The sequence below is a fragment of the Triticum dicoccoides genome, chromosome 5A, assembly GCF_002162155.2.
Source record: "Triticum dicoccoides isolate Atlit2015 ecotype Zavitan chromosome 5A, WEW_v2.0, whole genome shotgun sequence".
Classification (NCBI taxonomy): domain Eukaryota; kingdom Viridiplantae; phylum Streptophyta; class Magnoliopsida; order Poales; family Poaceae; genus Triticum; species Triticum dicoccoides.
Genome location: NC_041388.1, coordinates 570,912,169 through 570,927,214, shown reverse-complemented (window position 1 = coordinate 570,927,214; position 15,046 = coordinate 570,912,169). Strand labels below are relative to the sequence as shown.

Genomic DNA, 15,046 nt, shown 5'->3' with positions numbered 1-15,046 from the left:
AGAGCCGGTCGGTACGGACCGCCCATAAAACATTTACAGGCCGGGCCTCATTTGCAAGATCTATGCGGGTCTTTTATTTTTTTGTCATCCCGTATAATGTTCGGAAAAACGCAGTTGGCAGAGTTACACTGGATGTGCTAGAGATGCTCAAGGAGGAGAAGTCCGACGACGGCGGCGACGATGGCGGCGACGACGGCGACTACTCGGCATTCAGCCACTTTCTTTTTAGATTAGTTATCTATTTTGCTATGTAATGAAAATCCGCGAACATGTCTAATATATGCCCAAGTTTGCCGCAATTTATCGTGTTTAGCCGAACTTTGCCGAACTGTGCCGAAATTTGCTATACAAATTTTATTTTTAAACACGCCTGGGGGCGGTCCTGGAGCCGACGACTGGGGACCAACTCGTCCCCAGGCCCAATTTTTACGCTAGCTCACCCCAGGCAGCGATTTTAGACACCCGCTGGGAGGCCAACGGCTGGAGATGCCGACGGTACTGGAACATCCCCTCACGCATCTCTACCTGTGTGTACTGCACTGTATCCATCTATCTACCACGGTAGGTCAAATAATTGAGAGAGGGAGCGTCACGCGTCGGCCGCTCAGTGGCCACCAGCCGCAGTTTCCCTTTTGGGCTTGCGAGCTCACTGCGCTGCGCGCTTCACCCACACCCTCGGACCCCAGTACGATCAATCAACCAAAGAAAAGAAGCACATTGGGGTCCGTCGGCGGCGGACCGGGCACCGGCGCGGCGGCGATCCATGGACATGGGCGAGCTCTTCAACCCAGGTGACCTGCCACCAACTCCCCGTCCATGGGCATTTGTGTTTTTTCCTTGTTTGGGAGACGCCAGCCGCCTTTTTGACACGGTCTGCGGTCGCCGTGCGTGCGTCCATGTCCAGGCTGCGGCGGGGCGGGCGGCGCCGGCTGCGACTGCGGGGACTGCGAGGAGTGGAGGCGCTACTGCTACTGGAACCACGACCACGGCACCAAGCAGTTCCTCCTCTTCGCCTCCCACGACAAAAATCATCTGGTCTGCTCACAACCCCTCCCCCTCCTACTCCTCCTTCGATCCATTCAGTTTCCTCTGTACATTTCTTGCGGCGCCAAGGGTTTAGTTTCAGTTTTTTTTGTTTTTTTGTGGGTGCTCAAGATTTCGCTGACAAAAATGTCAAATTTCATGAAAATGTTGCTGTGTGACGGATGCTAAAATCTGCCTGGTATAAAATTTGTTTCACAACATATGTATGAACAAGAGGCAGCAGGAGGAAGAACACTCTGTACTGCAACATATGTGCCATTTCAAACTGTTTATTGGTCAGTACTGCAAGTGGGAGATTCCAATGCTCCTAGAAAGGGGTTTTCCTGATTATTTGGGGGTGCTCAAAATTTCACTGAAAAAATGCTTAATTTGCTTCTTAGCTATTTTGTGTGCCTGTCGTAGATAACGTATACTCCCTCCGTTCCATATTACCCGTCGCTGATTTGTACTAAATCAGCGACGGGTAATATGGAACGGAGGGAGTACATGACAGAATTGAATTGCTTCAGGATATTTTACTTGGAACAACTGACTCACAACATATGAAGAGGAAGCAGCAAAACAACTAGTCTGCACATGTGTGTTGATACTGCAAGTGAAGCTAGCTACTAGTAGCTCTTGTGATTTAGTACACTACTGCCTGCGTGCGAACCACTTGTGATTTAGTACTGAACGCTGCCGATGCACTACATACCATGAGCCCGCTATTTATAAATTAATTAATCTTCACCAAAAATGACAATTTGGTAATTAAGTCGTCTCATTTAAATGTAAACTTGAACCGTTCAGCCTATAATGTGTGTTCCGGGCATACGAGTCTTTGCTTTGTTTGTTTTCCACATCCTCTGCTACTGCATGCAATCTGAATTGTATGGTCTGCATTTCCTGCATATAGTATGAAACTCAGTGCCCATAAACGCTGAAACCTACTCCCTCCGTCCCATAATGTAAGACGTTTTTTCGCACTAGTGTAGTGTCAAAAAACGTCTTACATTATGGGACGGAGAGAGTATATCTGACTCTAACCAAAGTGAATCTTCTGACAGTGCATACCATGGGAGGTCTCAAGCCAGCTGAGAGATATGATCCCTGACTCCGAGCCTATCAAACTTGAAACTCCTGACGGTCGCACGTACAGTGTTAAATTCTTCAAGTTCGGCCGGATAACTCTTACGACTGGGTGGCGGGGCTTTGTGGATGCAAATCACATAGAAGAGAACAACCCCATGTTGTTCGTGTACCGTGGGAATTCAACCTTTAAGGTTCAAATATTCAATTCATCCGGCCGCGACAAGATTTTGCCCTGTTCTCAACCACCTTGCAATCATCATGTGCTGAATGGTAAAGTGGATTAGAGTCTTCAAGTCTTAATGTTTTCTCTATGCTTTTGTGATTTTAATTGTAACATTTTTCTTGATGTGCAGAACAAGTGGTGCCTCATCCTGAACATGTTGATAGCTCAGCCCACTTTGGCTATACCATGTTGCCCGGGAGCTTTGTAACCAAAGCACAAGATGATAAATTGCTAGAATGGGCTAATACCATAGTCTGGATTTCCTCTTTTTGTGGCAGCCATGGACGAGAGCAATGTCAGCTTGATCGACTGCCATGTTGTAAGTTGCATGATGTTTTCTCAAATCATTTTTTGGTTATGTTAGTTATTCTATTCATGTTGATCAAGATTCTAGTATCTTTTAAACCTTGGCTGTCTCTTGTTTGGCACATGCAGTACATACCACTGAGGCTTGTGGACCAGTTCAAAGAGGTTGTCAAGATAGTAGCCCTTGACAAGAGTATATACGTTGTTGGAGCAAAGAAGCACAATGAGGATCAAATCGTACTCCAATCTGGGTGGGATAGGTTTGTGACTGATCAGTGCATACAACAGAATGACTTCCTCATTTTCATAATTCAGGGGGAAACTCGCCTCAAAGTTCTCGTCCTTGACCCAAGCGGTAGTGAGAAAACTTTTGCCATGGGAAACTCTTCCAATGCCCAAGAAAAGCCACCACTCCCACCTACAGTTACTAACCAGAGTTCTGAGGACAATGAACTTACTGACCAGAGTTCTGACAATGAACTTACTGACCAGAGTTCTGACAATGAACTTACTGACCTTAGTTCTGATGATTATGAAGTCCTGGGAACAGACACTACAACGTCAAGGAGGGAGCAGAGGCCGCTACAAAGCTGTCGTGCAAAAGCTGAGAAGATGGGCTCAACATCCTGCCCTTCTACTAAATCAGATCATAGTATTATAGTTGCCCTGTGCACTTCTTTCCATTTGCCATATTTCAGACTATCGACTTGTGGTTGTCGTATGCTCACCACAAGAAAATATGGCATGTTTTTCAGGACACAAAGCTGGCAACTCGAATGAAGCGATTGGATCTGAATTCCCTGTGTATGTGAAGGTGATGACGGCAGACGGTGTTTCGAAGCCAATACAGCTGGTGAGTTGAGAACTTCAGATAGCACGTGCAATATGCATAGTCCATTTCTCATCCAAAAGCTCGCAAAATTTAGAACCATTTTCTTGCTGAATTAGTCGTCGGCCTGAGAGAGATCCGATCGCCATCTTGACTGATGAGCTCTTCTCTGAACAGTGTTTCTCCATGGAGTATGCTTCGGCTTGTCGTCTCCCGCTCGAACAAACACCTGTCCTACTTAGGCTGGAGGGTAGCGATATGCAGTGGCGTAGCTCGCTGATGGTCCAGCAAAGTAATAATGTGAGGCGGATTTCCTCATTCTGGAAGGACATTGTCTCGCAGGCCGGGATGAAGAAGGGAGACATCCTCCTCGTCGAACTGGCAGACAGGAGCAGCAAGAGGCTCAGGATGATCATTGAGCATTTTCCCTAGAAACAACTCATGTGTTACCTAAAGCATGTGTTGAGCAGGATTACAGCAACTTCTCCCGAGTTAATACTGCATATGGAATGTTGGGATTATTTTCTTCAGTGAACCACTGTCTAAACCTCATACTCAGCTATGAATCCCTTTCAGAATGCATATAGTGAACTTGGGAATAAGGGCAAGTATGGGCACGCAAAGAAAAGGTGTTTGTACACATGGTGCTCATCTTAGCTGCATATATTAACTACCCCCTCCGTCCCAAAATATAAAAACGTTTTTCAAGCTATGTTAGCTTGAAAAATGTTCTTATATTATGGGATGGAGGGATTATATACTCAGACGAAAGTTTGGTGATGCACAAGCTACATTACACAGCACGCAGATCCAGTGAAATCTACAACTCTTTACCATTGCAAATCCAATTACAGCGCACGTCCATGTATACAGTGAGTACAAAAGGGTAAAACTGTTACAAAAAAAAAAGGCATCCGCGGCGAAACCGACCTTGCAACCTTCGCCTCTTCCTGCTTCCTATGCCTCAGCGAGAAGCGCATACCAATCTACTGCACCAACAGAGCAGAGTTCCTGCTCCTGTCAGTTGGCGAAGCACCAATGTGTAAGAACCTTCTTCTCTGGAAGGACGCTTCACGGCACCGTGCCGAAACATATAGCAGCAGGCAGTTTCAAGCACAAGAGTTGGGCTTTGCTGTTGACGTGGCGCCCTTGCTGATACATGCAAGTGCAGCTCTCAGAGGTAATATTTTGGCAGTTGGTCTCTATCGTCAATGGTCTCAAGGGCTGGCCTTCAGTTCCTCCTCAATCTGGTCTCAAGGGGATATCCCAATGGACAAGGTCTGAAAAACAATATGCTGAAACAAATTAACATGCAGTAGATGAAACAAAGCACAAATATGCAAAGTCAGCCATGAGAACTACTGAAAACTTTGCGTGGTGAAAAATAGAGGCGTTCATTACTCCCCATCACGACAAACTGGTATTCTAACAATGAGTAAAGAAAAACACGATCAATCCATGCACCTTATGAATGTTGAAGACTCGAGAAGTGGCTTCCCATCTGTAAAACAGCCTCCCGGATCCAGATGGAATCATAAAGCTGTATAATCAGACACAGTAACATAGTCCGCTCTTGTTTCAAGTCTAGAAATTAACCACTTTTGCTTGACTGTAGAGGAGCCACAGGTCATGTTTCTATTCCCAGGTACTCTTCAGCAAAAAGTTCATTGTTTTTTGCAAGCATGTCTGTCAGACTGCAGTCTATGTTTCTACTCTTTATTATCCAAAACCGTGGCTTTATCCTGCCCTCAAGAGAATAGCTGAAGTACCTTGGATATTCCACAACCGCTGTAAGTGGTTTCTTCATGGTTTGCAATAGAAAATCAATCTTTGGTTTCAGAACATGCTCAATACTGTACCCCAGAAGTGGGGAGAATCTAGAGATCATTGAGCAGACATCTTTCTTAGACAAGCCCATCCCCAGGAAGTAATTCATTCTGCAAACATAGCAATTAACACTTACGAATTAAGACATCGTCTTAGCGTATATATTGGACTAGTGAAAATCACATTATTAGACTTCAGATAAGCAGCAAATAGTAAACCAGCTATTGACTACAATGACTTGAGATCATAAACACAGTTGATCCTATCCTGTAAGTAGACATATTTCAAATTCTTTACCAATAGTGATGTGTTGGCGGTAGCTTGCTTAGCCAGTAGTTCTGATAGCAGGTCTTTACATGAGAAGTAACTGGGTTGCCGGAAACTTGAACACACAGTTTTACCTGAGCACAGTTTTTTAATAATTACTAGTTATGTCTCATGTGAAATTATGTGTTTATGTGCAAGGCTAATATGAAGCTTGGCGAAATTTAGGTGAAAATCGTCCATAAAGGCCCTAACTAAATACTCGTAGCTAGATGAGCAATGACGTAATGTCATTTACAAGTTTACAACAGTACACTTATCAACTGCATTGACTTAGACTTGGCAGTAAAACCAATTTTCTTTTTTGTCATACCTTGGTAGCAGTGTGCGATTTATGTCCAACAACAAAAGCTCTGGGTACTTCTTAATGATACGAGGAAGGTGACGCTCAGAAATACCAAAGTCAATAAGAAAGTTGATTTTCTTTTTGAGGGTATTCTCCACATCTGAAGCAAAAATTTCTGGAGAACGACAGACAATCTTTGCCACTGTTATCTTATCAAAACCCATATCTTTAAAAAAGGAAACAACCTGAGACACGAGGCAGGACGATTAGTACCAAGATAGCGAGTTACTGGAAGATATATAAGTAACTTTCAATGACTCAAGATCATCCCCAGATATGGATCACAATGTAACCAAAAGACTTGCTCCGTGGAACAACTACATACTGACAGGAAAGTATGCTATGAACCTAAAAGGACAGACCCAATGCTATGAACCTATATCAACAATTTAGGACTAGAGGTTGGCCACACATCCATGCCTCCTGAATCGTAATCCTAGGAATAATTGGGCAACAATGCAAAATTGCAAAACTCAGAACATAATGATGAAACCTGTTATCAATGTCAACCTAATGGAACATGTAGGATACTGACAAACAAATATCTACTGACAATTGATTGTTGCTTCCCAAAAGAAGAAAAAGAAAGAGCTAAAGCTAAGTAAAGAAGCTTTTCCACTACAAATGGAGTTTATATGGAAAGCAACGCAAACGAACATACATACCTGCAAAAACTCATTAGGTTTTCTCAGCAGCAACTGTGGACTTGATGTAAGAACAGGAACCAACATTTTCTTACTGATGCCCAGATCATCAAACAGCACTAGAATTGAGTTCATTCTTGTTGTTGAACAACCCAGAATGTGAGGCCAACTTTTGACAGCAATGCCAAGAAATGTACTGGAAATCTGAAAGCAAAAACCTGATTTATGAACACTATCGTATCCAATTATGATAGAGTACAAACAAACACAGCATACAACAGATATCTTAAGCCATGCTGGCATAGTAGGATTATTTCCCCCCAGTTACCTTTCTTCTGTTGAAGAACAAAAGGGCCTGCTTGTAGTTTTCTATCACACTTGCAGAAAGAATCCATGGATACTTCAACAACATCCGACCAATATATTCCTGTTCTATGCCAGCCTAGGGAAAAAAGGATAATATTACATTACTACACTTGTTGTCTAGAGAAAAAAATAATATTGCAGGTTCCAAAATCGTTCACAAACATAAGGGTTCAGTTGAGAATCATGTACTTTTAGCATACCTTCTCCCATGCATGAATCCTTGGCTTGATATCCTTTTCGACATCAGAAAGGATAATAGGAGGAAATGCCAGCAGAACTGATGGAATCCTCGGCTTGGGAACTCCAATGTGTTCAAGGAAATCAATTAATGCCTTAAGATGTTTGTCCTCTGAGCAGAGAAGAAGCACTGGAAATGATTCGATGAGATAGGGAAATGACACATCCCCATGTGCCAACATGCTCAGACCACCATGTCTGGCCTCCATCTGCAGTTATATGGTTTGAGAAACATAAAATTTCAAGAGACATTTAACGCCATGAAACTATGAAGAAACAGTGAAATTCTTTTACCAATGGGACACAATAACTGGACTGTGAAACTTACTTTTTCGAAAAATGACAGCGTACTCTGGAGTGCCTCATCTGCGGGTATTGACAAGTGTGCCATCATGCGCTTAGCATTCCGTCCGATTAGAGTTTCATAGCCACTGCTTGAAAACAGCATTTCCTTCAAGAACTTAACCTATGCACGAATAAAAACCGTAAGTAAAGAATGCTGCAACCTACTGAACATATAAGATAGTAAAAAACAGTACTCCCTCCTATAAAGTTGTACTAAAACAGCGACAAGTAATATGGATCGGAGGGAGTACCACATTTGTCGAAAATAAAACATCTGACTCAGTCATAAACTCATAATCCATACAGTCGCAATATCAGACAGAGATGTAATGCCACCATTTACTAGTGTCAACGAAAATTTGCTGCACATTTTCTAATCTGATTAACAGTAAATGGTTAAAATAGTTTGGCATTTTACAAAACAGATGAAGCAATGGGTGGTGTAGTGTCGTCGCGTTTGAGCACGGGGAAATGCAGCGCAAACTGTAAACTCTGTTCTGTTCTAGTAATACAGAGGTGATGTCCTAGATTGGGCAGCGTCCAAGATGGAACTTTTGACTACAGGAACGTATGCCATGGCCACTCACCCTGCGGATGAGCACGGGGAGGCCCTCGGCGGCGACGTAGGGCGCGATGAGCTTCGCGGAGGAGAGGCGCACGCCGAGGCTCTCGACGAGGGGAACGACGGCGCCGTCGCGCCGGCTCCGCCCCATGAAGTACACCTTCCTGCCGAACCCGAGCGCGCCCATCTCGGCGCCGGCGCGCGCGCCCGCCCCGGCGCTCCAGGACGCCCAGAGCCCGAGCTCGTCGAGCTCCCTGACGCCGTCGGCCAGCATGGCGGCGTACCCCGGCGCGCGGGCCGCGATGGCGGCCGCGTCCTCCGGCGACGCGCCGTGGTCCCGCAGCAGCTCAGCCACCGCTGCCTCCGCCTCGCGCGGGTCGCCGCGGGCGGAGGAGAGGGAGCTCGCGGCGTGGGCCGCGGCCGGAGTGGTGGTGGTGACGGGGCGGCGGCGCGGGAGCCGGAGGCCGAGACGGAGAGGCGGGCGGGGCGGGCGCCCGCGGAGTGGAGGGGCCGGGGTGTAGGGGGGTGAGGGAGAGAGGAGCGCGGGAGTGGCAGCGAAGGTGGCCATGGCCATGGCGGAGGCGGAGCTGTTTGGCTTCAGAATTATCTTCTCTCCCTCCCCCTCCGAAGCCTGAACTCGAGGGAACACATTTCAGACGATTTTTTTTTCCAGATAATTTCAGACAAATTTCAAGATCTCAATTTGCAGAATTTCATGAAGATGAGGTCTAGTAGAAAATTTTGCATTTCATGTCATTCTTATTCTGAGTATTTTTTTATTGAAAAATGGTACACACAAGCACTCGCTTTCTTAAAAATTCACAAAAAAAAAGACTCGCCGAAAAGACTATGATTATGCATTCTGAAGATTTGTAGAGCACCTGGAACAATTCAGAAAGTAATATGATTAAATTGTGTTCAGAGAAAAACAAATGTTGCAGTTACGCATGAATGTTTGTCTTACTTTGTGAAGGATATACTTGATCGCAGTTTTGCATGAATTTCTTGCAGGTTAGCCATGTTATATACTATTATCATGCACATATATGATGTTTAGATTAATTTATAAGATGCAGAAATAAATAAGTCGTAAACTCTAACATTCGCGGTTGTGTGTAAAAAATCGACTCCCTTTTGTTCTTCTTCCATTTGTGGAATCTTATGGCATCTCCAAGGGCGTGCATCTGAAGTTATTAGCCGTCTATATTTTGACATGTCGGTGTCACCAAATTATCCGTTGAAAGCGAGACGCTCACATCCACCATTTGCCCCCTCTCCCCATTCGTCCGACATAAATCAAACATAATTAAGCATACGAAGTTGCCATGCAGCTCAAACATGGTCGGGCGGCCACCATCGGCATCATCTTCGTCCAAGGAGGACCTACCCAGTCGCCATTATGGTCACGGCGGCATCTCCAACTGGTTGCCATTGTGCGTCCACATAGAAGGGCTTTGGCCTTCGCGGCGTTCTTTTTGCTTGTTGGTCCGTGTCACGCTTCGAGACCCTAAAACCCTTCTCCGTCGCGGTTTGGCTGAGTAACCGATGGTGGGGGGCGTCACTTTCCTTCGTGTCTGGGATAAGGTCAGGGGCCATTCGACCGCGAGGTCCTAATTTCGAAGGACCTCTAGCGCCAACATTGGATCACGCAAGGAGGACGTAGTGCAGCGAGACAAGGAGGGTGTCGCAACATCCCCCGGGGAGCGCCATCGCAAGGTGGGGCGGAGGCGTGGACGACAAGCGATGGCATGCCTCTGTCATCGACCACCGTAACGCCTCTTGGAGCACCCCCTCGAGCCGCCCAGAGCTTGGCTCGCTGGGAACGCTCGAATTGGCCATTTCCAGCGAGCTAGGCTGAATTGGGCAAAAAAGTGGGGCACGACGTACACCGTAGTGCAGGGAGAATCGGGTGAGGAGATGGTTGCAGAAGGAAATCAGCGGAGGCGGGATGGCATGAAATCTAGCCTCACCCGCCATTTACTCGGTCACCTCTTGCTTTAGGACAAGCCCTTCATCACTTCTTGGCATCGGCGCTGGCGGCGACTCAAATCTGCGCAAGCGGCGGCGGCATAACTTTTCAGCGACGGGAGCTACTTCTCCCCTTCTTATTGGACTTCATCTGGCCATCCTCATCTCAACCATGACCTCCCCCTCCCGTGCTCTTTGTCGATTTCGAAACTAGTAAGCAACATACAACCCCCATCCTCTGTTAAGTCGTTTGTTAGGACGGTGTAGGATTGATTGCGCCATTGCTGACCACACTATCGATGTTGCCTAGGTTATGGAGGAACGAATGAAGCTGGTAGTTCTGGCAGTAGCACTAATAGTGGTAATTCAGGCCTGGATCATGTTGGTTCACAAGAAAGTTGTTTGTCGGAGTGACAAGCCTATCATTCGCTATGTCCAATGTTAATCTGGAATCAAAAGAGAATATCGAATATGAACTACATGTCAACATCTAGAACTGCAACGACACAGAGGCTCTGTGGATGCTTCGAATGAAAAGAGCACCTTTTGCTAGGCTTGTGCAGACGTTCAGGAGGCAGGGGCTGCTATAAGATATCATTTACACCATTGTGGAAGAGCAAGTTTCTATGTTCCTCCATGTTGTACTACCTTCGTCCTGGTTTAATGGCCCCTTCGCATTTTGTGCTAAATTTTAACCTTAGATTTAACTAACAAAATGTTAATGCATATAACCAAAAATAATATCATTAGAAACTATGTTCAAATATGAATTCAATGATATAATTTTTGGTGACATGCATTATTAGTTTCTTAGTTAAATCTATGGTCAAAATTTGGCTCAAAATACTAAGTGAACCAATAAACCAGAACATATGTAGTAGGTCATAACCAGTGGTTCCGGGTTATCCACAACATGTTCAAGTGATCAATGGAGACCATTGCAGGTATTTCAGGCAAGTGTTGTATGTTGTTGGGGAGCTCAGAGGAGAGATGATCAAGTCACCAACCGAGCAAACTCCAAGCAAGATTTGCACTAGCCCAAAGTGGTATCCATATTTCAAGGTGGGCCCTACCCATAGTTCATCCCTTCACATGCTTGTCATGCCATTTTTACTCATGTGACTGCTAGAGTGCCGAGGTCACATGCCGCAATATACAAGGGTAGAAAGCACTACACAAACTAGAATGTTCTTGATGCGGTTGACTTCGATTTGAAGTTCATGTAGGATCAACCCATGATGCTAACATTATAATTGACAACATGTCTTGTCCTGATGGCATCGATATCCCCAATGGCAAGTTCTACCTAGGAGATGCTAGCTATGCATGTCGGCCTGGTGTTCTTCCACCCTTCAGGAAAACAAGGCACCATCTGAAAGAGTTCTCTGGTAGGAACTATCCTAGGACCGCACATGAATTGTTCAATCTCAGACACTCTAGCCTACGATTTATGGTCCATAGGGCATTTAGAGCTCTGAAGAATAGATTTAAGATCCTGAATCAAAAGTCATTCCACCATTACTCTACCCAAGTTAAGCTTGTTCTTGCATGTTGCATCCTTCACAAGTAGATCCTACATTGGGGTTGTGATGACCTTGTGCCGGAGGAGGAAGAGGTGATGCTTAATGTTGTTGTTAGCTCTGACCATGGTGTGAAGGCATTTTACAATGAAGCCTGAAGGAACAAAAGGATGGAGTGGACTCGGGCAACGTGGGAAAACAGAAGTCAGACAAGGATCTGAAGAAGAATAACAGGCAAAAGAGAAGAGCAGCAATAGAAGAAGAAGAAGAGAAGAAGAAGCAAAACAACAACGGAAGAAGAGGAAGAGGACGAGGATGGACTTCCACCTGATTAGGCATCGATGAAATTTTCCCTATTGAGCCACATGACTCTTCAATTTGTACTGCAAATTTGTTAGTAACTGTGATGATCTATCATTTGTTTCCCTGATGCAACCAGCTTGCATGCATGCAAACAAATGATGTGCAGATGATAGTTTTTTGCATGTTTTACCTCGGCAGACCCGAGTGAGACACGCATGCAAAATGGCAAAAATGGTGCAGGTAACCAAGTCGGTCGGTACATGGTGAGTCATGACCGTGTTAGAGCATCTACAGTCGAGCGCCCTAAAACCGCCCCAGACGCCCCGGCAGGCCGCTCGGTCACTGACCGGTCATAAAATGCCGACTCAGACGGGCTCCTTAATGAAGGAAATATGCCCTAGAGGCAATAATAAAGTTGTTATTTATACTTCCTTATATCATGATAGATGTTTATTATTCATGCTAGAATTATATTAACCGGAAACTTAGTACATGTGTGAATACATAGACAAACAGAGTGTCCCTAGTATGTCTCTACTAGACTAGCTCGTTAATCAAAGATGGTTAAGTTTCCTAACCATAGACATCTGTTGTCATTTGATGAACGGGATCACATCATTAGAGAATGATGTGATGGACAATACCCATCCGTTAGCTTAGCATAAATGATCATTTAGTTTAATTGATATTGCTTTCATCATGACTTATACATGTTCCTTTGACTATGAGATTATGCAACTCCCGAATACCGGAGGAACACCTTGTGTGCTATCAAATGTCACAACGTAAATGGGTGATTATAAAGATGCTCTATAGGTGTCTTCGATGGTGTTTGTTGAGTTGGCATAGATCAATATTAGGATTTGTCACTCCATGTATCAGAGAGGTATCTCTGGGCCCTCTCGATAATGCACATCACTATGAGCCTTGCAAGCAATGTGACTAATGAGTTAGTCGCGGGATGATGCTGTCGGTGTACTAGAACAGGGGTACCCTAGTACCCCGAACTTGTGCACGGGCAGTTGCAGCACCCCGCGACAAGGCTTGCCGGGCGAACGCCAAGATCCCCCAAGGTTCCCTTGGAGCCATCCAAGAACAAAGTATATAAGCTAAGGAGACAAGGCCCCGGCAAGAGGAGCTTGCCGGGAAGGCCAACCAAGGCGCACCAAGGAACTTGCCGCGACGCGCCACGCGCTCCGGCAAGGCGACAAGGCCCCGGCAAGAGGAGCTTGCCGGGAAGACTAAACAAGGTACCTCGAAGCCCGGCGAGCGTCAAGCCTCCGGGCACGACAAGATAACAGCAGCAGCAAGGCGCTTGCCTCGGCAGGCGGCCACTCTGCGCCCACGCTCCAGCGCATCCACCAACGTGTCGCTCTGGGGGCCTCTCCGGGCGCGCGTGGCGGGAGGCTGTGCAGCCAGCGGTGCGCAGTGGCATGCGAAGCTGACAAGATCGCCATCGTGGTGAACGGTGGCGCCCCTGACGGTCCTTTTCTGCACTGTTCGGGCAACTCAGACGGGCATTTAATGCCCTTGTCCCCTGCCGTCAGAGTTAGGTAGGGTGCACTGTACAAGCAACTGTACCAACTACCTCGCTTTTTATGTTTTTACCCTCCTCTGCGTTGCCACCTGTCGGTGACCCCTTTAGCATATAAAAGGAGGCCCATGCGCAACGTAGAGGGGGTTCGGCCCGAGGTTCGATCACTTCAACTCGTTTGTAAACCAGAAAGAGACCACGCTCTCTCGAGAGCAAGAACACAAGATAACGTAGCCAGACAAGCAGCAATAGGAGTATTATCTCTCCGGAGAGCTCCGAAGCTGGGTAAACCGCTCGTGTGCTTCGCCTCGATCTGCTCTTCGTGCAACCTCAGCCCCCCACCGAACCGAAAGGGGCCCGGTCAGCTGGCCCCATAGGTGTTCGTGGGTCAGTTTCCCCCGACATCTTTGGCGCGCCAGGTAGGGGGCGTCGAGATTGTGCAAACCTGATCTGGTGTTCACACGAGCTAGATCTTCATTCCCTTCATCAACATGCCACCAAAGAAGAAGACTTCAGCGGCAGCCGCTCCGTCCACGTCGTTTCAGCCACCGTTGGAGCAAACGGGTGGTGGAGTGGACGCCGGCAGAAGAACAGCTGTCGATGAGGGTGCTCACAGTGCTGCCAAGTCCAAGGACAAGGCTGCACAAACCTCGGCGACTGTACATGTTCCGCGCCACTCTCAGGAGGCGCAAGATCAACAACACCATGGCGCTCGCAGCACCATGCACATGATAGACCAAGGCCAAGCTGGCGGATCTCGGGGCGCTCAAGACCAGCATGCACGCCAGCGTGCTGGCACGAGCGGGGCACGGTCGCCTGGACGGGATACTGCTCCTTCTAACATAGTTAGAAGTTCGAGCACGTCCCGCTCCTCGCGCCGTCCGCCACTGCCACCCACCACTCCAGCAGAAGCTTTGGCGCGAGCTCTGTTGGGGAACGTAGCAGAAATTCAAAATTTTCCTACGTGTCACCAAGATCTATCTATGGAGAGACTAGCAACGAGGGGAAGGAGAGTGCATCTACATACCCTTGTAGATCGCTAAGCGGAAGCGTTCAAGTGAACGGGGTTGATGGAGTCGTACTCGTCGTGATTCAGATCACCGATGATCCTAGTGCCGAACGGACGGCACCTTCGCGTTCAACACACGTACAGCTCGACGATGTCTCCCACGCCTTGATCCAGCAAGGAGAGAGGGAGAGGTTGAGGAAGACTCCATCCAACAGCAGCACAACGGCGTGGTGGTGATGGAGGAGCGTGGCAATCCTGCAGGGCTTCGCCAAGCACCTATGGGAGAGGAGGAGGTGTCACGGGAGGGAGGGAGGCGCCAAGGGCTCAGGTATGGATGCCCTCCCTCCCCTCCACTATATATAGGGGCAGGGGAGAGGGGGGAGGCGCAGCCTTGCCCCTTCCTCCAAGGAAGGGGTGCGGCTAAGAGGGGGGGAGGAGTCCATCCTCCCCAAGGCACCTCGGAGGTGCCTTCCCCCTTTAGGACTCTCCCCTTTTTCCTATATCTTGGCGCATGGGCCTCTAGGGGCTGGTGCCCTTGGCCCATGTAGGCCAAGGCGCACCCCCTACAGCCCATGTGCCCCCCCGGGG

At 47.1% G+C, this 15,046-nt stretch overlaps 1 protein-coding gene and 1 pseudogene across 1 annotated transcript; one reads left to right on the top strand and one right to left on the bottom strand.

Moving 5' to 3' along the window:
- The first annotated feature begins 614 nt into the window (after positions 1–614).
- On the top strand, positions 615–4,113 carry LOC119302923 (annotated as a pseudogene).
- A 174-nt stretch (positions 4,114–4,287) lies between these two features.
- Positions 4,288–8,727, bottom strand: LOC119302922 (transcription termination factor MTERF2, chloroplastic-like). The gene is made up of 8 exons (XM_037579975.1): positions 8,150–8,727; positions 7,546–7,683; positions 7,181–7,426; positions 6,943–7,056; positions 6,636–6,818; positions 5,938–6,155; positions 4,938–5,410; positions 4,288–4,753 (listed from the first exon to the last, which is right to left on the bottom strand). The coding sequence occupies exons 1-7, from the start codon at positions 8,696–8,698 to the stop codon at positions 5,101–5,103; spliced, it is 1,758 nt and encodes a 585-aa protein (XP_037435872.1). The 5' UTR covers positions 8,699–8,727; the 3' UTR covers positions 4,288–4,753; positions 4,938–5,100.
- Positions 8,728–15,046: the final 6,319 nt, after the last annotated feature.